At 33.9% G+C, this 23,867-nt stretch overlaps 1 protein-coding gene across 2 annotated transcripts in view; it reads right to left on the reverse strand.

Moving 5' to 3' along the window:
• The window catches only part of Sf3b1 (splicing factor 3b subunit 1), a 329,390-nt gene that overhangs the window by 157,534 nt on the left and 147,989 nt on the right, over window positions 1–23,867 (reverse strand). For both annotated transcript variants that reach the window (XM_090402705.1, XM_090402706.1), the window contains 2 exons: window positions 13,427–13,649; window positions 7,955–8,212 (listed from right to left, as the gene is read on the reverse strand). In XM_090402705.1, the coding sequence (XP_090258831.1) occupies window positions 7,955–8,212; window positions 13,427–13,649 (481 nt within the window). The remainder of the gene's footprint in view (window positions 1–7,954; window positions 8,213–13,426; window positions 13,650–23,867) is intronic.

A 23,867-nucleotide genomic window follows, 5' to 3' on the forward strand; every position in this document is an offset into this window, starting at 1 on the left:
TTTTTCTCTTGCAAAATTGTTTGTGAGTGGAACAGTTTGCCTGTTGAGTTAGTGACTGCAATTAGTGTGAATTAGTTTAGGAGAAGGTATGACAGCTGATGTGGGTGATGTGTGACTTCCTTCAATGAGTTCTTGACTCCCTTGAGGTCTAATTATATATATATATATATATGCACAGGTCTTGGGGCACCTCAACATTTTGTTTCAAGCATCAGCAATATTATCCTTGATGAACATGACATTTTAGCAAGCTATGATATAGTTAATCTGTTTACCAATGTTCCTACTGATAATCTACTTGCACTGCTACAAGATAAATTCTCTAAAAAAGTTATGGCATTACTCAAACACTGCATTTCATCTGGATATTTCAAATATAAAAAACAATATACAAACAGAACTCTGGTCTAGTTATGAAAGTTGGTTATGTGCAGTCCTCTTTCACCAGTGTTAGCAAATCTTTATGTGGAAACATTCGAAAACAAGATCCTAGAAGAATACCATCATAAACCAAAATTATGGGTACATTGATGATATAGTTTGGAACCAAGGACTGCCGTCACTTTTGCTTTCCCGTGAGCACCTTTATTGTCAACACCCTAACATAAAATTGACATGAATTGGAGTGTAATGGTTCACTCCCATTTCTGATCTTTGGCTAACTGAGGGAATCGGGAAAATTAAATCTCTATATTTCAAAAGCCTACATATAGGCTTTGGAAATATAGTGACAGACATCTACATGCTTCATCCCATCATTATAGACCTCAAAAATTCAACACAGGGAGCAAGAGCCTTCCAAATGATTATTGACAAGGATGAGCTATCCAAAGAACTTCAACAATTAAAAAACACTTTCCTTCAAAATGGCTATAATGACCACATCATTTCTATATTACTCAACCAACATGAAACCAGAGCAATTTCAAATGTGAAGAAAGCAGAGGCTTCATCACGCTTCCATATATTAGCTCTATTTCTATAAAATTGGCAAAAATACTTAAAGAATATAAAATGAAAGCAGTATTTAACCCCTTTATCAAGATGAGATTCTAACCTCGACATAGCCTATTTTAATATCAGGGTGTTTATCAGCTTTGATGCAATTGCTGGTCATCTTAATATGGACAGACAGAAAAATCATTTGAACTTATTGAAGAACACATTCAAGATATTGAATACCATAAGAGTGAAGCTTCAGCTTTGTCATCATGTGTGCTTTCTTTGCCCACGTGACATTTTGACAATGAGACAAGTTTTATGGGATAAATTGGAACTATTATCTTGGATGTCTTTGGAAATGCATTAGTTCCTAAACATCTAAATATAAACTCAAGTATCAAGCACTCTAGGATGCTTAACAAACACCAACTACACACAGTATTTAAACCTTATGTAAAATTAGCAACTCTCATCCGTTCACCTAAGGACAAATACACTCCTTTATCACATCCAGGAGTCTATGAAGTGCCCTGTTCTTGCCATTAAGCCTACTATGGACAGACAGGAAGAACTGTGGACATCCGCCTCAGTGAACACAAAAAATATATCCGACACTTTCGCTATGGCAAGTCGGGTCTGGCAGACCATGCTTTGGATACCCCCCTGCACACAGGATCAATTGGAAAGAAACAAAAGTAATACACAGAAGCTGCTACAAGTCAGAGAGGTTGTTCCTGAAATCAAGCCCTAATACTCCAAACCTTAACAAGTATGGCTGTATAAATCTACCAAAGATTTGGGAGACAGTCATCTTAAGACCAAATTAATATTTATTACTATATTTTATTTCATTTTTTCAAACTTTCTAAGACTATCATGTGGACTACTATTTCAAAACTTTGATTTTTTTTTTTAAACCTAAATGGTGCCATATTAGGACTTTAGTCTTGTGTTGCACGCTGCAATTACTTTTACTAGCCCCACTGTTACGCCAGATTGTGGTTGTTTTACATTTGTAACAAACTTTTGTGTTGTGTGCTCTGAAGATGCTGGATATAATACCAGCGAAATATTAGCTTTTAAGTTAATAAATAGTTATTTTCTTATCCATCTGTATTCATATCAAACGTGAAATCTATTACAAAAATGTCTGACGAACACATAAGCCTATCCACACGTATAAATATTCTTTACTCCAATCATTTCATTCTCTGACCAGGCCACCTGAAATATGCAGTAGCTGATGTAAAACATTTATATTTCTTGGCATATGGCTATTTAATAAATCTGAAGCACTAAGTAATCTTGTTGATAATACTTCTTCCTGAGATGACAGAAATTTCACACTTTTTCAACACTGGACATAATGTCTACTTTTGAGATGTGACTTGAAGTGATGGTATAATTAAAGTCTTTATTTAAAACTGAAGTTTCTATATTAGTAAGATTATAGTTTGAAAAATGTAATATAAATTTATTAGAATCCCAAAAGGTTCAATTTTTGTGAACTTAATTGTATAAATTTTTTTGACAGTCTATGTTTGCAATCTCTGTATAAGCTTGAAAAATTATTCGAATGTATGCTATTTATGATATTCCATGTATTTTTGGATATTGAATTAGCTAGAGTACAATGTAGGTGACATGCTTTTTGTTCAGTTGAGACTAAGTCCGATCTAGTTTTTTTTTTGTATTTCAGCTCACAAAAGAACAAACCTTGAGCTTCTACAAATCTACTCATAGTCAATTGCAAACAAATGTATCATCTTGAGAGGGAGACGGGGAAAGGTATGTTCTTAAAAAAGCATAAATGGAAGAAAGTATTACTTTCCAACAGACATAATTTTTTGAAAAATTGCAAAGATAACTTTATAATTCCTGAATTTTTAAGAATCAAAAGAAATATACATTATGCCAAATCATGGAGGATTTGTAGAAGCACAGGTTTTTTTTTATCAGAATGAGAAATTGAATAATGAGATATTTGTGTTGATGGTGCCACAAAAGTTGTACTAAGAAAGAATGGAGGAATTTTTCGATGTGTTAGAAAAGGCACCTAACATACAAAAAAAAGTTGGTTTTTCTTCTAGATCTAAACAGAAATAGGAAATGATTATCAGACACACAGAAATGTTTCTGGAAAAACATCTTTATTTTGGAACATAATGTTGGTAATGGCCACTACATGTTCCAAAATAAAGATGTGCATAAATTCAAAGTGAGCAGAAACAAGTCTCACTGACTATGTTGTTGTTGTTAATAGTGATATCTTTTATGTTGGATCATGAAACATATACAGAGGATTTGAAGTAGAAAGCGAGCACCATTTAGTTTTGAGCAGGATAAAACTGAATATCGTATTGAAAAGAAAAGTGTGTAAGAATGCTTTAAAAAGAAACAAAGTTGAGCAGTACTCAAATAAACAAATATTATTTTTAAAAAAAAAATGAGAGTTTGAAAACAAAGCTATTGAACCTTTAACCAAATGATGGAGAAAGAGGCATGGTTAGGTTATCAGCAGAGACAGAACTTTATGTTCTGTCTTTGCTGACCTATCTCAGCACAGTTCTGTCAACAGAGACAGAACTTTAAATCTATGGTGGATTCAAGTTAAAGAGGCAATCAAGGAAAAGAAGACCGTATCAATTCACTCACGTTAATAGCAAGAGTAAGTTGACATGTGCTCAGAGCATTGGGAAAAAAATAACAACAAAGCCCAACTAAACAAAAGTCATGGGAAGACTTTGGTAAGAACACATAAAATAAATATCTGGAAGTCGGTAAAATATTCAGGAAGCTATTGAAAAGCTTAAAAGCAATCTGAAATGATAAAAGACAGGAAAATTGAAGATATTCTAGATGTCTAGAGTAATTACACTGAAAGACTGTTAAATGAAATAAGCAGGACTAGCATGGTGCTAGAAAACAAACAGGAATACATATCCACATAAACAGGAATAATTGAGATAGAAAACGATAAGTAGGGTAATCAGGAATGCAGCTGATATGCAGTACTTGCAGAATGATTTGAATAGGCTGGAATTATGGGCATTGGAAAATGGATCTCAGTTCAATGTTAATAACTGTAATATCATGCACTTTAGTGTGATTAGATATCTAATGTAGTATTATATTAGTGGGATCATGCTAGAAGAAACTGATCAGACTAGGGATCTTGGAGTGTTAGTAGATAGCAAGTTGAAGTTCAGGAACCATATAACAAAGATTGCAAATATAATTCAGAGAATAATTGCAATGTTGCAGCAAACTTTGACATGAAAAGATAAAAGAAGTCATTTTGCCTCTTTGCAAGATTTCACTTATTGGACTCCACTTCAAACAGGAGAAAGAGGGTGTGATAAAGACACTCTCTTTCTCCTGTTTGAAATGGAGTCCAATAAATGAAACTACTAAAAACTTTTAGAAGAAACTTCTAAAAGAGTCATACAGGATTTCAGTAGATGGAATTTTTCATTTTATGGAGGTGGGGAAAGGACAAGAGGACATCCTTGGAAGCTGAGAATCGATGCAGTCAAGAAAGGGCTGAGATCTAGATTTTTCTCTCATAGAGTGGTGTATAATTTTCCATATACACCACTATTGAAACCTTAGTATTACATCTAGGTCTACCTACTCACTGATGAGACCTCAAAAAAGGTCGAAACCGGTCTGGGTAGTGACCTTCTCTCATAATGTAGAACAGTAATACAATTCCTAGGAGCTGTGTTTTACATTATGGGAAAATATTAAGGAGGGTGATTGGAGCTTGCTCCACCTTTACTACGAGTTGCCCTGACATTGCACTACCAGGTGTTGCTTACGCTTGGACTCACCGAACTGTATAGTTTTCTATATTTGGCATGAAACTCTTAGATTCGATTTCCTATTTTTGAGTTTCTTATTTGGCTGAGAAATAATGAGATATTCATTCAATATCCACTTAATTTTGAATAATTTTACTTCGCCGAAGTGAAGCCTGTCAGCTCTTATTTCAGTAATTGTATTTGTGCACCTTTTGGCAACTCATACAGTAAAGCAATAAGCTCTGACTATTGAAACCTTAGTATTACATCTAGGTCTACCTACTCACTGATGAGACCTCAAAAAAGGTCAAAACCAGTCTGGGTAGTGACCTTCTCTCATAATGTAGAACAGTAATACATCTCAGTGTTTTCTCCTCAGAAATTTTTACCAGCTGGGTGGAATGAAGCATTAGCCGGGCATATAAAAATTTTGAATGAGTGAAGAAAGATGCTTTTTCATAACAAATTAAAATAGTAATTTTATTAAAAATTACTTCAAACAAGGATAATATTTTATATAGTAATTATAACAAACAAGACTAGATTTTTCTTATTTTCTCATTAAGTAATAAAAAACCTTGTAATGCTACAGCTTAAAATTCTATAGATTAATTCTTCTCTTCTTCTTAGAAGCCAGATGTCAACAGCTTTTTCATAATTAAAATCTGTTGGATATGGTCCCTCCAGTGAAATCAGCATCAGATTATTTAGTTTTCTGACTGATGTGATTCCTCATACAAGTTTTTATCCTTTTTAATGCAGAGAAACCCCTTTCACATTCAGCTATGCTCACACGTGTGGTCAGTCCAACAGCAGCTAGTTTTGCTAAATTTGGAAAAGAGTCTTTGAGCTCAGGTGCTGTTGCTAATTTCAGCAGTATTTGTCTTGGATCTAGATTTTTGTATGACTGTCCATTAATGATGCAACTGCCCATTCTAGTTTAGTTCTTTCATAGTTTAAAACTGTAGGACTTCCATTTCAAGAATAATAATCAAAAAGAATCTCAGAAGCCTCACGTTGATCGTGACTTTCTGCATTGAAAAGTCTTGAAAAGCAGGAAATGATTGGCATATCTGGAAGTCTTGCCTTCTAGGTGTTTAATAACTGTGCCTATGTATTTATCATATATTGTAGTCTTAAACATAATAACATTAGAATCTGAATAATCAATGTGAATGTCTGACCATTCACCTGAAAGATGCTGATGAAGATTTTGAAAATGACTGCCAGGAGTGTCTTTCAATTCCATGATGGATAGTTTTCTGGCTTCTAAGACTGGCTCTATTTCAGTTAAGTCAACATCTTGCCTTTGCCATGATCTAGACAAGTTAGATAAATTAAAAAAGGCCTATTTTCTTTTACAAAATAAAATATTAAATACTTGACTCACGATCTTCGGACAAAAACCATTATTAACAAAAATAAATGTAGGTTTTTAACATTGATTTTTGCCTTCAATTCGAATTCACTCGATTTTCACAATTTATTTCTTTCAAACATCAAAATTATGTCCCTTTCATAAAAGATCTTCTGTGCAACCGATACTTGTTGTATTCGAGATCCCAATTTTTGTCTTCTTCCACGTACAGATTAGTGTGCATCAAAGTGAATATCCGAAGCTCTCGAGATTGGCTTGCAATACAAAAAATCGAGCTGGTCTCACAAGTATTGAGACTCTCCGGTTCGATTTCTCATCACTATTAATTAAAAAATGTCTTAAATTATTTTTCCATTCTTGCTCATTATTTAGCCATGTCAATTCACAACATCAATTAGCCAGGTGGTCAGTAAAACCAGCCGGGCGGTTTGCCTATTCAAAAGGTCCTGGGGAGAACATAGCATCTCCTAAGAGCTTGTTCCACCTTTACTACGAATTGCCCTGGCATTGCATCACCAGGTGTTGAATCACGCTTGGACTTGCTGAACTTGATATAGTTTTCTATATTCGGCATGAAACTCTTAGATTAAATTTCCTATCTTTGAGTTTTGTATTCGGCAAAGAAATAATGTTGTATTTAATATCCACTTAATTTTGAATATTTCCACAGCTTTAATGCACCAAAATGTAACATATCCAAACTGTCTGACATACTGTGACAATCAGTGAGTATACATAAAAATAAAAGAATGCAAAAACATCATATGTTTTATTTCAATAATATACTATTATCATTGACATGAGCATGTATTATATAGTAGAGAACTACGTAGGTTGTTTCTCATTACTATGTCATGTGAAATAATTCAAAGTTAGTGCACACAAAAAACATTCCTGCAAAAATGCCAATTTGGGTGCACATGTATGTATGCACCCGTGCGCACGCACACACACATTTATACTTTTAAACCATTAAGCTAATTTTAGAGAGCGAAATTAGACACTCTTGAGGCTTTCCAGGGACATAGATAAGGATTATTACTCTGAACTAGCTACTATCCATTTTTCTCAATTCCAAAGAGAAACAAAAGTCCAAACATCCTCTTTGGAATGTTTGGATTTCCAATCACTGTGGAAAGACTAATGTTGCTTACAAAATCATTAAAAGTGTGCTGACCTGCCAAAAGCTGGAAAAAGTCTTTAAAACCATGCAGATATTATTTTATCTTTCCATATTTGGGTAGGTAGACAACTTTCAACAACTTTTAATTTTAGATTACAATTTAATATAAAGCATTCAATGAAGCTTCAATTCATAAAATAAAGCCCATTGGCTCTTTATATTTAAGTAACTTAATGGGTGCATCTGTTTGACAACTCGTATAGCAGAGTATATAAGTTCTTTTCGCTATACCCTTTGGTATTAATTTGGTCTAGCTACTCACTGATGAAGCCTCAAAAAAGACTGAAACCGGTCTGGATAGTGACCTCCCGCCATAATGTAATAACAGCATACATTTCCTAGGAAATGTGTTTTTACATTATGGAAATACCAAGAATAGCGATCAGAACTTTACCACCTTTGCTGTGAGTTGCCTGGTATTGTACTACATACTAGGACTACTTGCATTAGCTCATGCTAGTAATCGCCAATACTTTTATAGTTTACTATATTCAGCATGAAACTCTCTGATTCCAATCTTTGAGTTCGTATTCGGTTTTAAAATAATGTGGGATTTAATATCCCCTTAATTTAAATGGCATTCAAATAATTTATATTAGAGCTGTAGGAATCTTATAATCAAATAGAAAATTCACTTGAAGAGCAAACCTGGTGTTGGAGTAGCCATTGCCATAGCTTTTGCCCCAGTCGGTGTCACACCACTAGGAGTTACAGGGGTCATGGGAGTCATTGGAGTCATCATAGAAGGTGTCTGAGGTGTTTGATTTCCCATTTGCGAAGCAGGAGTTTCATCCCATCTTGATCTCCGTTTGCTAGCACTTGGCGTAGGAGTTTCTTGAATAAGATCTGCTCCACCTCTATCAGTGCGAGGAGTTTCTGCCCAACCGCTGCCATGTCCTGGGGTTTCTGAAATTGTAGAAAAGAATGGACTCTAGTTTAGTTATAAGAAATAACATTTTATAATATTTCACAAAAACATTTTGTGAATTGCAACCTTTATTGTAATGTCACAGAGAAATGATGAAACCATCTAAAAGGGAGTTTTGTAACTTTACCAACTGCAACTTTGCAAACAAGGAATAATTCATTTATTTACTAGAAAAAACTACCCATCCTTCACCCAAGTTATGTCACATGTAATAGAAATTCTTCCATGTGTTAATAATATTCAGTGATAATTCAAGAACAGTGATAATTGGCAATTTATTTACTCTTCAATAGCTAGGAACAAAAATATTCAGGACAAAATCAGTCAAAGTTTAATATTTTCAGATAATTAAAACTAGGCATTAATGAGAATACTGTTTTGATATGAGCAAGAATCAATATCTAAAACTTCAAAATTATGATAAATAAATGAAATGCTTATAGCATGAAAATAAAAAAGAAACCAGAAGTACAGATTGCACAGCAAAATGTTACTGCCTATATAACAAATTGAATAATGAAAGTATGCCCGATGTTTAAAATTAACATCAGTTGTGCTCAGAACTATAGAGCTGGGGTTAAAAAAAGATAATTCCTTCAAATGGCAAATGATAGTGGTTCATTATAATCTGCAAAGGGATTCAAACCTAAACAAAATTGTAAAGAAAATTTTTGACCAACTAAAATTACAGTCAACTCTCACTATAAATAGAATACTGAAAGGGCCAAACTAAAGCACCCTAGGTGCAAGCAATCAATTTTAACAAGCTATTTCCAAGGTTCCAAAAATTTTCCATAGTGAAAATAAATTAACTATACAATATTTGTTATAACAATCACATTATTTAATTATTTACAGATATTTAGGAACACTAAAAACTCTATATTGTCATTTGTAACAGCCTCCCATTTTATTTCATAAAATACAAAATCTACAATTCTTCCAATTCAATGTTAATATGTTTCTTCTTTCTCATCAAATGTCCTTCTGCCATATTTAACCAACTTCTCGTGTGTAGGATTACTATAAAAATGGGCAAATTATGAACAATTCACAATTTGGAACAAAAAAATCATCCATATAATGTCAGAATTACTGCAAAGATCTACTGTGCACACAACTTCTTGAGTCAAGTTAGTCATGTCACCATAATAATGGTGTGAGCTTGTCTTCCACCAGAAATGTTAAGATCTTGAAGTTAGAGCAATAATCATATCTGAGACAATCCTGTTCATGATTTTTCATCATTCTCATCATCAATTTCCTAATAAGAACCCTTAAGTGGGTGTTTAGGCAACTATGACAATACTACATGATTAAGTTTACATTATTATTAATCTTCTATCAACAATTTTCTTCCCAATTCATCTATTACTTACCAGCACCCCAATATTGTCATATTTAACATTTCGTGCTTCTAAGAAATAATTCCACAAAAATTGCCATACTACCTTAGATTCACCCTGCTTACACATTCTTGAATGCTAATGATGTCAATTCTCTTTCTTACATCTTCATTTTTAATATGATTGTATCATCAGTTCAGTCTCCTAATTTTTCTCAGAACCATCATATCTGTGATTTCAAGTTTTTGATCAAGTGCTTTATTTCTACCCCAACTCTCAGATTAATAACTTAAAACTGGTTTGAATACTGTCTTGTATATTGCTTGTTCGGTATTTTGGCTAATTTCTGTCTTATCTTCTTCGTTCCTATTTCCCTCTTTTACCTTGCGGTGTCGAGGGTTTATTAATCATCGGACCTCAAACCGTTCACAGGATAAGGTGGTCAGCCCTATGCCTCGGTGTATCCTATGTCCTGTAGTGTTGAGTTCTCAAGGCCGGTTTGCCTGCTTTGCGGGATGAAAAACCCCAGGATAAACTGGGGAAAAAACCCTACTGTCCACGCCCAAGACCGGCTAACTATGGCTGAGAAAGATCCTTCAGCTCCTCACGTCACCGACAGGAATCGAACCTAGGACACTCCTTCCCCACATGGTTGCGAAGCACACAGCCACTAGGCTAACCGCGCGGATTTGTTTTGCTTTATTCTGTTGTCTACTTCCAGATTTAACTTGCCTCCTTCAGTAAAAACTGTTTCTAAATAGCTGAAATATTTTACTTGTTCTATCGGCTCTCCGTTGTGAATGCAGTTGATGTTTTCAGTTTTGCTGCCTGTTTTAATAGTTTTGATCTTTTTATTGCTGCTTTTCATGCCAAATTTGTTACAGCTGTTATACAATTTGTACAGAGAATCCTGGGGACTTGCACTAGAAGAGTTTAGAAGATCATCATCTGCATAAAGTAAAGAGCTAAGTTTCGCATCTCCAATTCTAATATCAGGCCTAATGCCACTTAAGAAATTGTGATCCATATAGATGAATAAATGTGGATTCTTGTCTTACACTTGATTTTACATCAACCCATCTTCCATTCTAACTACTGACTGACAACTTAAATATATACTATGGATTGCCCTGTATACAGTTATACAGGGTAAATGTACCATTTGCCCTGTATAATTGTGTTTTGAAAAGCTTTTACCTAGGTGCCTTGTCATATGCCTTTTTCAGATCTACAATTCTTAAATACAGATCATTGTCTTATTCCCATGTTTTCCCCACTATTTGTCATAAAGTGAAAATCTGATCCCGACAACCTCTATTTGGCTTGAATCCTGCTTGTAATTCTCTCAGTTTTTCCTCCACAATTTTTTTCAGCCTGTTTTCAAGTATGCTTGCATAAAAATTCCTCTGTAATTCTTACAATGCTTTATTCCCTTATTTATAGATGGGAACTATTAGAGCTCTACTACAATCATCTGAAATTCGACCTTCTGACAGGCTCTCTGAATTATGCAGTGTAGCTACTGCACAACTTTTGTAACCTCCATACTTAAGCATTACTGATTGAATATCATCTACTCCAGCTGCCTTTCTGCATTTCAAGTTTTTGATGGCTTTTTCTACCTCTAGTGTTGATATGTACTCCTCTTTGCATTCCTCTTAAATATGTCACTACTTGGTTTGTTTAACAGTGTTTCAAAGAAATTACTCCAGACATCTAGGATATCCATATTTTCAGTTTTGATGTCACCTTTATCATCTTTGATTCCATTTACAGTACTCTTTTCTCCATTTCTAAGCTTTTTCCAATAGCCTCCAGAACATTTTGGCACCTTGCAGATATTTTCTAGGTTCTTACCAGTCTTCCCATGACAGATAGCTTAGCTCTTTTACATTTTTATCAGTATTCTATTAGGGAATCTGTGGACTTATTTGCTAGGAACTTTTGGTGTGCTTTCTTTTCCAGGACTGCTTCTTGAACTTCTTGTATCAACTATGGGATATGGGATTCTTATTTTTCTATCCTTACAGACAACTTCACCACATACCCCCCCCCCCCCCCGCTAAATTAATCAATATCTTCTACAGAGTTTGCCACTGACACTCAGAGGTTTGGTTCTTGTTTTCAAACTCTTTCATTCTTTCTTCAATAATGTTTGTATAGTTGAGTCTACAGTTCATCTGTAAAAGCTGCCTAATTCTAATTCTTTTTAAAACTTTCTTACATATTGTTCTTTTCAATATAATATCCATTTTTATTCTGCTCAGCACAAAGTAATGGTCATTTCCAATTTCAAATCCTCTGTACACTTTTGTATATTGAACAAGCATGAAGACATCACTATCAACAATGACATAATCCATGAGAATTTTCTTATCTATCGTGTCTTCTCTTCATGAGAACTTGTATACATATCTTTATGTTGAAACATGGTGTCAGTAATGACTAGTTCATATCCTGAGCAGAAATCCAGCAAATACCATTATTATTAGATCTGTTCTTTTCTCCAAATTTCCCCAAAGTGTTCCTGTATGTCTGGTGGGATTCATTTCTTACTCTGTTGTTTACATCTCCAACAAAAACCACTTTTTCCATTTTCTTTGTCAGCATCTTGTGCAACTGATGCAAAAATTCTTCAACTTTTTCTTTAGATGAATCTTCAGTGGGACCACAGGCACGAATAAGTTTCATTGTCCATTTCCCCATTTTGAAGCATGCCCATATCAGTCTATTTGAAACTGCCTACCAATCAAGAAGTTTATTTTAATATTTGGTGTTGAACGTAATCATTACTCCTTCCTTTCTTTGATTATTACTGCCTGAATATAACATTCTTTGCTTATTATTTAATAAGAGCTCACCTGTTTTTGTATTCTTTGTCTCAGTAATGCCAACGATGTCCACGTGCTGCTTTTCCAATTCTTATGTAAGTGAATTTTCTTTGTTTTTCCAGGACAAAATAACAGGCACCTTACTTAAGTGTCTTACAAACAGGGAAAAAAAAAAAAAAAAAAAAAAAAAAAAAAATTCTGTACTGTAAATATCAATCTACATCATATATGGATCTGCCTCTGAATTTTCAGAGGCAGATCCATATATGATGTAGATTGATATTTTCAGAAACACGAAAGAGTTGCATGAGATAAAAACAATGTTAACAAATCTCTCATCACCTCTACTATGAGTGAGGTTGATACTGAAAAATTCCAAAATTCTTTCAAAGTCTATTCAATGTTGGGTTTAGTTGGAATTAGAGCTGAAGTGCAATTATGGCTATGAAGCCAGTGTATTATCTGCTAATGTAATATTTGTTCCCTGGTTGGTTTGCCTATTTTGTAACATGAAAAAAAAACTCTGCCTCACTTATATTGGACACCTAACTCGGCTTTAGTTCACGTGTTCTTGTAAAGGTTCCACAATTATACTCTGATGGGTTCTAAATCCAAGTTTTTTTCAATGTCTTTTAACAAATCTCTTTTCAACCAACGGCAAATGCAGCTTTGTTATGGAAACACTAGGTTCAGTGTTGGTTAGGAAATGCATATCTAGGATCACAGCAGTAAAATCATTTAATATTTCTAGGCAAATTTTATATCTTGTCTTAGGGATACAAGATGTTTACTTATCTTGCATCCCTAGTTTCATACAGAAACATGCATTACTTTTCAAGTCTGCCTCTGTATTTCAGTTAATTTTTTATGGACCATTTCCATTATTTCCGTTAATTTCATGAACCATTAATATGGTTAATGAAATTTTGGAAGAATTTAAGACAGAGAACATATCTAATTTTGCTTCAGATATTTTAATAAATTTTTCTATTTCAGTGAAGTTCTTAAATATTACCTCTATCTGTCTTTGGTGTCTCATCCCATCGATTTCTTCTGGCACTTGGTGTAGTTCTGTGGCCAGGGGTGTCGTGACCTGGGGTAGTAGCGCCAGGAGTTGCGTGAGCTGGAGTAGCATCCCACATTCGAGTACTTTGGCCAGGTGTTGCTCCTGGAGTTTCAGAACCTTTTGGAATTCTGCCTGGAGTTTCATCCCATCGACTCTGAGAAGGTGTCTGAGACTAAATAAATAATTAAAATAAATTTTATGGAAAGAATTATACACAGAGATGATAAAAATAAGAAAGTCTAATGATGAACAATGTCAGGGAAAAAAAAGAAAGGCCTCACCATAGGAGACCAATGCAGCAATTAAGAAAAGTTAAAGCTAATATTCAGAACCAACATGGCAAAATCTAAAAATATAAATATAATTAAACTGAAGAAGGGGGGGGGGGGGGTTTTCTTATATGTTTTTCAATTTTTATACTTGAATCCAAACACAAATAATATTAGATCCATAGCATTAAATAATTGAAAAAAAGAGACAACAGAATTCCGTGACAAGCAAATACACCTAACACAAACAAGAAGATGATAAAGAAGATGATAGAGAATAATAGAATTGAACATGTAATTTTTAAAAAAAAGACATATGAAGATGAGTTGTTTTAAACAACCATGCATTAGAAGGAAAACATTAATCTAATTGCGACTAGCTGGGTGCTGCCTATTTTCACATTACTTTCGAAGACTGTGGTAAATAAACGAGTAAATGAATCATCATGTAAGCCTATCTGTTGAAAAAGCGATTAATTTATCTTCATTTGTCTTCTCACAAGCTGAACATAGTATCTTATGTAAAAGCTTCAATTTTCTGATAGCTTCTAATAACATATCTAAGGTGGACATCCTAGTGGATATAGAATAAGGACTCCACAAAATTCCAGGAAATACAGCTGACATAATACCCACAAGAATGGCAGAAATATCTCTAAAGCAGAAGTCAAGGCTCTCAACGACATTCATAACAATGAGAATGTATTAACACTGAAAGTTGATAATGGCAAAGTAAATGAAATTCTACATTCCAATTATTACAGAAACAAGAGGACAGATTTACTAAAAGATTAACACCTACAGAAATGTAGAAGATAAACATCACTTGGAGTGCTCATAATAAAACAATCAACTTCATCAAGGACCTCTACAACTGGCCAAAAGAAATTACAGATCAAATTACACCAAACCTTGCTCTCCCATGGATCTATGGAGAATCTAAATTCCATAGGCATTATCTCATTAAGACTAACTGTTAGTGTGAGACACTTTCCAATACACAACTTCGCTACATTTTTAAATAAAACACATTTTGGAAAATTATGGAGACAACTACTTGAAGTGCACCCAGAGAAGCAAATTTTGGTTAATATAAACCAAAATACACACTCGATGTTTTGACCTTCATATCAGGGTCATCATCTGGGGCATACATAATATATACACAGAGACAAGCTGCACTACAATCTACATGGTTGTAGTGCAGCTACAACCGTTACAACAATTATTGGCCTGCCCTCTAGTGAAAAAAATAATAAAAAAATAAATTAAATAAAATAAAATAAAAAACCTTTACTACATCAAATGTTTACTACATACTCCAACACAGTAGTTGTCTCCATAATTTTCCAAAATGTATTCTGATCACGTGTAAGCATGAAAGAAAGGGGATTCTTAATAAAACTTCTAACCTCTCATATCAGAAAAACAATATATAGGGATATACCAAGAATTCCAAAGATTTAGCAACACAAAACCACTATTTTGGATCCACAAATATATTAACGGTTTAGATGTAACAAATCTTTATAATAATGCACCCAGAGAAGAAAATATATTGCTATTAGCAGAGTTATTCTCACAGACACAATCAACTTTTATAGACATGTCTAGATAAGTCTTTTAAGATACTTACTATGAGCAGAAAGAAGGTCTAACAATGAGCACATCAGTTTTGCTTCTGCTAGCCAAGATGTACACAGACTCTTTTGAACAGATGACAACTGAAAAATATTGCACTGAACCAAAAATAACACTATGTTACGTCAATGATATTTTCCTCACTGGGAATGAGTCCAAAGAAATACTATATAGTTTCAATACCACCATGAATAGTTTAAAGAGTCTAAAATAGGTATTACAAAAGAATGTGAAGAAATCAGGACAATTCCTTTTGTGGATGTGTTACATGTCTCAGTAACAAAACAAAACAGATTATCTTCCTAAGTATACAGGAAAAAATTCGACACTAGCAGATACATTCTACTCAAAAGGAAACAGAGTATCACAACATTCTATGTATCACACATGATAAAAGAATATTTTAAATGACTTTGCAAACAAGCAGGAAAACACATAAAGGTGCTGTCACTTTATCATATAAGGAGGACCGGAAAGTAATCAATTATTTTTAATAGGTCATTTTTAGCTGATAGTTTTTTCTTAAATAACAAATTATTAAATTTGTTTTTTATTTAAATATTAGCATTACTTTTCTATTTAAAAAATCTTTTTTTTTTAATTTTAGATTATTTTTTTAATATGGCGGACTTTAAAGTTGAAGAGCACCATTTACGTCATTGTATGCGGTTTTTGTTTCACCAAGGAAAGAATGCTACCAAGGCTACCAAAATCATCTGCTCAACTTATGGAGACGTATTGAAGGTTAACAAATGTCAGCGATGGTTTAGGAGATTTGCAGAAAAACATTTTGATCTCTCTGATCGTCCTTGATCTGGAAGACCTCTTACTCTAGATGACGATGCTCTTAAGACTCTCGTTGAATCAGATCCAAAACAAACCATACAAGAATTAGCAGAGAAACTAAATTCATCATGGTCAACTGTCCATCCAAGAGCACTTACATAAGAGTGGCAAGGTTCTTAAACAGGGTGTATGGGTACCACATGAACTGCCAGAAACCAATAAAGCACAGAGACGGATGATTTGCAATTCATTGTTGACCAGACAACAAAATGACCCCTTTTTGGAACGAGTCGGAACTGGTGACGAAAAATGGGCACTGTATAAGAATAATAAATGCAAAAAACAGTGGCTTTCTACAAATCAAACTCCAATTCCAACACCTAAAGATGGATTCATCCACAAAAGGTTCTGTTGTGCATTTGGTGGGATTGGGATATTCATGGAAATAATTCATTACGAACTCATGGAACAAAGTAAGACTATCACAGCAGCCATTTACTGCAAACAATTAGAGCATCTACATCAAGCATTGCTAATCAAACTTCCTGCACTTGTCAATCAAAAAGAGGTAATTTTGCAGCAAGATAATGCAAAACCACATTCTGCAAGAATGACTCAAGAAAAAATTAGGCGGTTAGGATGGGAACTTCTACCACATCCTCCATATTCGCCAGATATTGCCCTTGGTGACTATCACTTATTCAGGTCCTTAGAACACAGCATAAGAAATAAAACCTTCTGTTCGCAAGATGATGTCCAAAGGAGTTTGATATCATTTTTTGCCTCCAAAGAAAAAACTTCTTTCAAAAAAGGAATTCTAAACTTAGTAGATCATTGGAATAAGGTTATAATTAACGATGGCAATTATAGAATTGAATAATGTTAATTTGTTCTTTAATAAAATTTATATTAAAAATGTAGTTCAAAAAATTGATCACTTTCCGGTCCCCCTTATACATCGTAAACATCACAGATAAAACAGCTAGTATAACAAAAGCAGTATGGCCTGAAAGTTGCCTTCAAATATGAAAAAGGTCTCCATGATTCTTAGATCACACACACACAAAAAAAACTCATTTATAAGATATTCTGCACCTATGTTACATTGGACATGTGTGACCTTCAGGAGAAGTCTCCATAAAAGACCACATGATGAGAAATTGGGCCTGGCTTATCAAACTATCACAGAAAAACATCAGGTAAACTCGGAACTAATGAAAAATGCTATACCCTGAATTTAATAGTATATTTGCATGTTTAAAGAAGCCTCCAAAATGACATAATGTCCAATGCAATAAAACTTAAGGCCTTTTAATAAACCATCTGTGTTCAGCATACTAAAAATATCTAAAATATACAGTAGTGGGCTACGACACATTATGCAGCATACATCAACAATGAAGTATGTGTGATGTTGCAACCTGATATGCACTGCATAAAAAATTGTTCTGCTATTATGTTTTTAAAATTAATATTTAACTTTTTGCTAATGAAGTATGTAATACTGTACAAAAAAAAAACAGTTTAACACATAAAGGAAACTAAAATTTAATAAAAACTATATATTTTGCTCAACGTAACAGGGACATCATTCAGAGAGAGAGAGAGAGGGCAAAACAATTGGTTACAACATTCAAAATATCAACACAAGAATGAGACAAACAGCATGAGTATACTTCCACATGTCTCAGTGGCAGATGAGCAAACAGGAGAAAGCACTATTAAAGTTCCAGCAAACCAGGTATAGTTTGTGTAATTCAAAATTAATTTAATTAAAAAAATATGAATGATTTTGATTTATGCAATTACGTCCAAAGAGAAGTATGCAGTCTATTCAATTAGGATTAGGGTGATGATGCAAGGTTTTGCAAGTTTCGAATAATAGAGAATTAAATGTAAATCAACTGTAGTGCAAAATCCTTGTCTCATCCCAATGAACTAAGTCTAGTATTGAAGGTAAGAGAAGTCCTGAACCCTTCAATTCTAGAAATATTACATAATCTTGGATTCTGATCTTAACAGAACAGACAATCTGAACAAAACAGCAAATTTGAGAGGAACAGGTTGCTCATTTTATTCTATTCTTCTAATAGAAAGAAGTCTGATGGATATTGTCATCTAATGGATATAAAGAAACCACCATCCAGAAAATAATCAATATCATCCTTTAGCCAAACTACAGTCTAATGTTAACAGGATTTCCATGCCCTGTCTTAAAGGGACTTTGAACAAATAGCAAGGCTTCTCTGCAAATACAATCTGTACACTACTTTTAAACTAGCACCTAACCTATCTTCTTTCCTATTACCTAACTAAGAATAAATTGTTTCCACTTTCCTTAGCCAATATTTATCAAATATTCTGCTACTGTCAACTTTGCTATTTTGGACAGTTGGCCATTCTGCCAAGATCAAAATCCAAGAACACATAAGATTTGATACAATTTGATAACCAATTTGTCCCTAAGTTGTTCATATATATATTAACAATTTAGGACAATTACTTACCATATACACACACACACACACACACACACACACACACACACACACACACACACACACACACACACATATATATATATATATATATAATTAATTTTTTAACTTGGGGATACTGTATATTAGGGTTACAAAGTAATTTTATAAGCTTGGTTATTTAACTCCTAATCCCAAGTAAGCAAACAATTAAATTTGTGCCTGAAACATAGTTCAAGTCTAAATAAAGATGGTACAACACAGGGCAACTCATTGTAAAGGTGGGTAAAGCTCTGATCACAATTCTTAGTATTTTCCCATAATGTAAAGCACATCTCACTAAAAGATGTATACTGCAATACATTATGGGTGGGGTCACTACCCAGACTGGTTTCAACCCTTTTTCAGGTCTCCTCAGTGAGTAGCTAGACCCTAAATACCAAGGTTTTAGTAATACAGAGCCTTATCAACTTTACCTATACAAGTTGCTGCAAGGTGTTTTTATTTTTAATAAGAATCTCTGGAGGAGATATAGATGTAATTAATTTTTTGGTTAAAAAATTAATATACAAATAAAGATGGTGTTGTTGTACCATCTTTATTTAGACTTGAACTATGTTTCAGGCATAAACTTAATTGTTTACTTACTTGGGATTAGGAGTTAAATAACCAAGCTTATAAAATTACTTGGTAACCCTAATAACCCTAATATACAGTATCCCCAAGTTAAAAAAATTAATTACATCTATATCTCCTCCAGAGATTCTTATTAAAAATATAAACACCTTGCAGCAATTTGTATAGGTAAAGTTGATAAGGCTCTGTATTACTAAAACCTTGGTATCTAGATACTAAAACCTTGGTATCTAGCTACTCACTGAGGAGACCTCAAAAAAAGGTTGAAACCGGTCTGGGTAGTGACCCCACCCATAATGTATTGCAGTATACATCCTTTAGTGAGATGTACTTTATATTATGGGAAAATACTAAGAATAGTGATCAGAACTTTACCCACCTTTACAATGAGTTGCCCTGGTGTTGTACCATCTTTATTTAGACTTGAACTATGTTACTATGTTTCGGGCGCAAACTTAATTGTTTGCTTACTTGTGATTAGGAGTTAAATAACAAATTATAAAATTACTTGATAACCCTAATATATATACATACACACACTACGTTGACAAAAGTATTTGGACACCTAGTTGTGGTAAAATAAATAAATAAATAATGTTTTAATTACATTTCCAGTACAGAGCAGAACCACCTTTGTCCGGAATGACAGCAACTATGGTTCAAGGCATGCTTTCAACCAATTTCTGATACGTCATAACAGGAATATTCTTCCATTCCTTGCGCAAAGCTGCCCCCCCCCCCACCAATAATATGGTGTTGGATATTTAATCATACCAAAGTGCATGTGTTTACATTTAGTAACATTGAACTGCTGGCCATCTTCACATGCCCACAACTCCAGCCTATTCAAACTATCCTGCAAGTACTGCTATCACCCACATTCCTGATATTATCCTGCCTATCTTTGCATCATCAGCAAATAGCTGTATGTTGCCTGTCAAATCCTTCTCAATCTCATTAATGTACAGACTGAATAATGATGCAAAGGACTGATACACGTGGCACACTACTGTTTACCTTAAATCTTGCAGACTAATATCTCCCATATACCACTTTTTGATATCTATCCAGCCTTAGTATAATCCAAAAGTATCATAATTTATCCCCCCTTCCCTTGTCTGACTGAATAGTAGTATTATTATAGAATGTGAGCAAGATGCTCAAACATCACCTTTCATTAATAATAATGAAATCTTGGTTCTGCTGAACACTTTCAGCATCTGTGTTAGTATTCCATCAATTCCTATTGCCAAATTCTTATACAATTTGTGCAACAGTTCTAGTACCTCCTCTTAGTGAGCACAATGTTGCATACACCAGGTTGATAGCTTTTAGCAAAATGGGCACAGATTAGTTGAACAATATTTTCTGCATCAATTATCCACATACCAGATGCATTCATTATAGTTATTCTTTCATATTTGTTCTTATTTTCACTTCCAGCATAACAAGACAATTCTTTTGGGTTGCCTTTGACTTGTAAAGCCAGTTTCTTTTCATATTAAAGTTTAAGTTTCTGTACAATATTTGTTGGATCTTCTTGCATACTGCTTATAATTATCATAACAGCTATCATCTTTATACACACAGTATTTCTTCCACATCATCTTTTTTATGAATCACTTGCTTAATAAGATTACACACCCATTTATATCCTACCTATTTATTCTTCAAACTCTAGGGATACATCCTGATATTGTATCATTTAAGTTTTTTCAAATATTCCCATGCACTGTTGATGTTCTTCCCATTCAAAACTGATACTATGGTGCAGAACTCATATACACCTCAGTTTGTTAGAATTTCATGCTTTGTAGTTCAGCATGTAGCCGTTTCTGAATGTGAAGCATTCATAAACTGAGCCACTTCCCAAGTGAATACATATGATCACTGTCACCAACTGGAGGCAGAATAGTTATGTTTACATTTTTAACTGAAACTGCAATCATTACAGTACAATGTGGATAAATTACAGATCTTTAGTTCAATTTTTAATGGAACTTGTGTCATTATAACATTTGCAGTAATAAAATTACTATATTCTTGGGAAAATGTATGTCTAATAAATGATACTGATATCATTTCAAATCACGAAGTTCATAAAAATAAGTATAGAAAATAAAAGTGTGGTAGATGACAACAAAATTAGTGAAACGGCAGTCACTACATATAACCTGTATTTTGAAATTTTTATCAAAGGGGTAGGAAATATTCCAAGGCAGACATATCATGGATCCAAACAATGCTATGAGAAGACTTGCTAAATACAGAAATATTTTTCCAGAAGGAAAAATAAATCTTACCCCCCCCACCCCAAAAAAAAACCAGTCTTTTGAATGCTGGTGAAACACTGCACATATGATTTGGATATATCATTCAAATTAATTAAAAAAATGTTAGTCTTCTTCTTCTCCTCCCTCCTACGTGTTAGGCCTACTGGCCTGTTATTAGGCTATCATAAGCCCTTCTAAGTCGTACCCATCCCGAGGATAAGATGACTAGCCCTATGTCTCCTCCAGGTATATTCTATGGCTGTAGCTGCGTGTGTTCATGGGGCTGCTTTGTCTGCTTGCTGGAGGAGAAAAATTCTGCTGTCCCACACCCAAGACTGGCTAACTTGGCTATGTCTGAAAAAGATAATTAAGCTCCTCAAGTTGGTGACAAGAATCAAACCCAGGACACTACTTTCCCAAGCAAATGGTTGTGAAGCACATAGCCACTAGGCTAACCACACAGACTAAAAATTTTAGTATATATATATATATATATATGTAAATTTTAAAAAAATAATAAATAAATAAATAGAAAACTCACTAATGCATTTTTTTATAAGTTAATTATTGATTCCATTTATACAAATTACTTTCCTTTAAGAGTGCACATGTATGTCATGAAGTGCTGATATTCCATCTTTCCTATTGACAATTCTTATCCAGGTTATGTAATAGCTCTTCAACCTCATTTTCATGCACCTCTAACTCTTCATCCAGCGTAGCAGTAGCACTGAGCATGTTACATACATCTGGTTGATATATCTTAGCAAAGTGAGCACTCATTAATTGAACAATCTCATTAGATTCTGTCACTAGAGTACCATATCCATTCAATAAAGTTATTCTTCCATATTCATTCTTTCTTTTGCTTGTGGCATAACAATTCTTTTAGATTGCCTTTAGCTTGCATAGCCAATTTCTTTTCATACTATGATATTAGCTTTCCACATAATACTCATTACTTTTCTGGCCTGAGCTTTATATATTTCACAACTCCACTCACTCTTATTCTCACGATATTCCTTCCACATCATCTTCTCCTGTGTATCTCTTGTTTAATAAGGTTGCACATCCATTTCACTTCCAACCTATTTAATCTTCAAACACTAGGAATACATTCAGATACCGTCTCATTTAAGCAATTTTTAAAAGATTACCATGCATTGCTGACATTTTTCCCATTCAGTAACTGACCAAAGATAGTATTCTTCTAAGTTGATCATAATTTCCAGCTTTGTAGCTCAGCATATAACCTCTTCTAATGGGAAAATCAATATAAGTAGATACTTCCCAAGAAAGCACAACACATGATCATTGTCACCAACTAGTGGTAAAATAGCCTATTCTTTAAAGAGATCCCTTTGATGCTATGAATAAATCCAGCCTTTGACCTCAAGTTCCTTCTTTCACACGCTGCTTGAGAAAGTTGTCACACAACAATTCAAAAAATTCCCCTTCATTCTTATTACAAGATTTCTCTTCTACCCAATCAATGTTTGAAAAATTAGTCACCATTAATGATCACTCATTTAGTACCCATAGGCTAAATTGGCAATGCATTTCTTTGTCTCCTGCAATTGAGCTGACAGGTCTGTAGCAACATCCTACCATATAATTCATTTTGTTAGCCTCAAACTTACCACTACATGGGACATTGTTACTATCATTGTTTTCTTGCGTTTCCACCCAACTGGACTTAACTTGTCTGATATCATTAGAAGTATTCCTCCTCTCCTATTTCTTCTTCTGTCATTCCTAAAAATATTATACTCATTACACTTGATCCCAGTTACTATATCTAATTCTGATAGCCAGGTTTCACTAATGCCAACTCTCTTAGACCACATCGTGTTCAATAAAGCAACAAACTCAACCCATTGTTTCTGATGTTCCTGGCATTTGTGTATAGATATAACAAATTACCACCTAGCCTATTTTTATAATTATATATGCAATCTATTTGGCCATGTTGTAGAAATTTCTCTTTTCCCTCCCCAGACATACTCAAAAGGTCAGAACCCAAAGTATATTTTTCCATCCCTTTGCCAGATATGTTTTTATTATTATTATTATATTTATATGATTATTATATAATCAATATAATTAATTTATAAAAAGTATAGGCTGATAATTTAAGATGAATGCTGTGACTTTTATACCATTTACCAATGTATAATTTTATTTTTGTTAGAAATAATGATGTAACACAATTTCACTTATAACATATAATAATAACAACAACCGGAACAGTTTAAAATATAGCATATACAGCAATCCCTCGATTAGTGCACCTAATGCATTCTTTTAA

The sequence above is a fragment of the Typopeltis vanoorti genome, chromosome 13, assembly GCF_054136105.1.
Source record: "Typopeltis vanoorti isolate ZY-2024b chromosome 13, IOZ_Tvanoo_1.0, whole genome shotgun sequence".
NCBI lineage: Eukaryota > Metazoa > Arthropoda > Arachnida > Uropygi > Thelyphonidae > Typopeltis > Typopeltis vanoorti.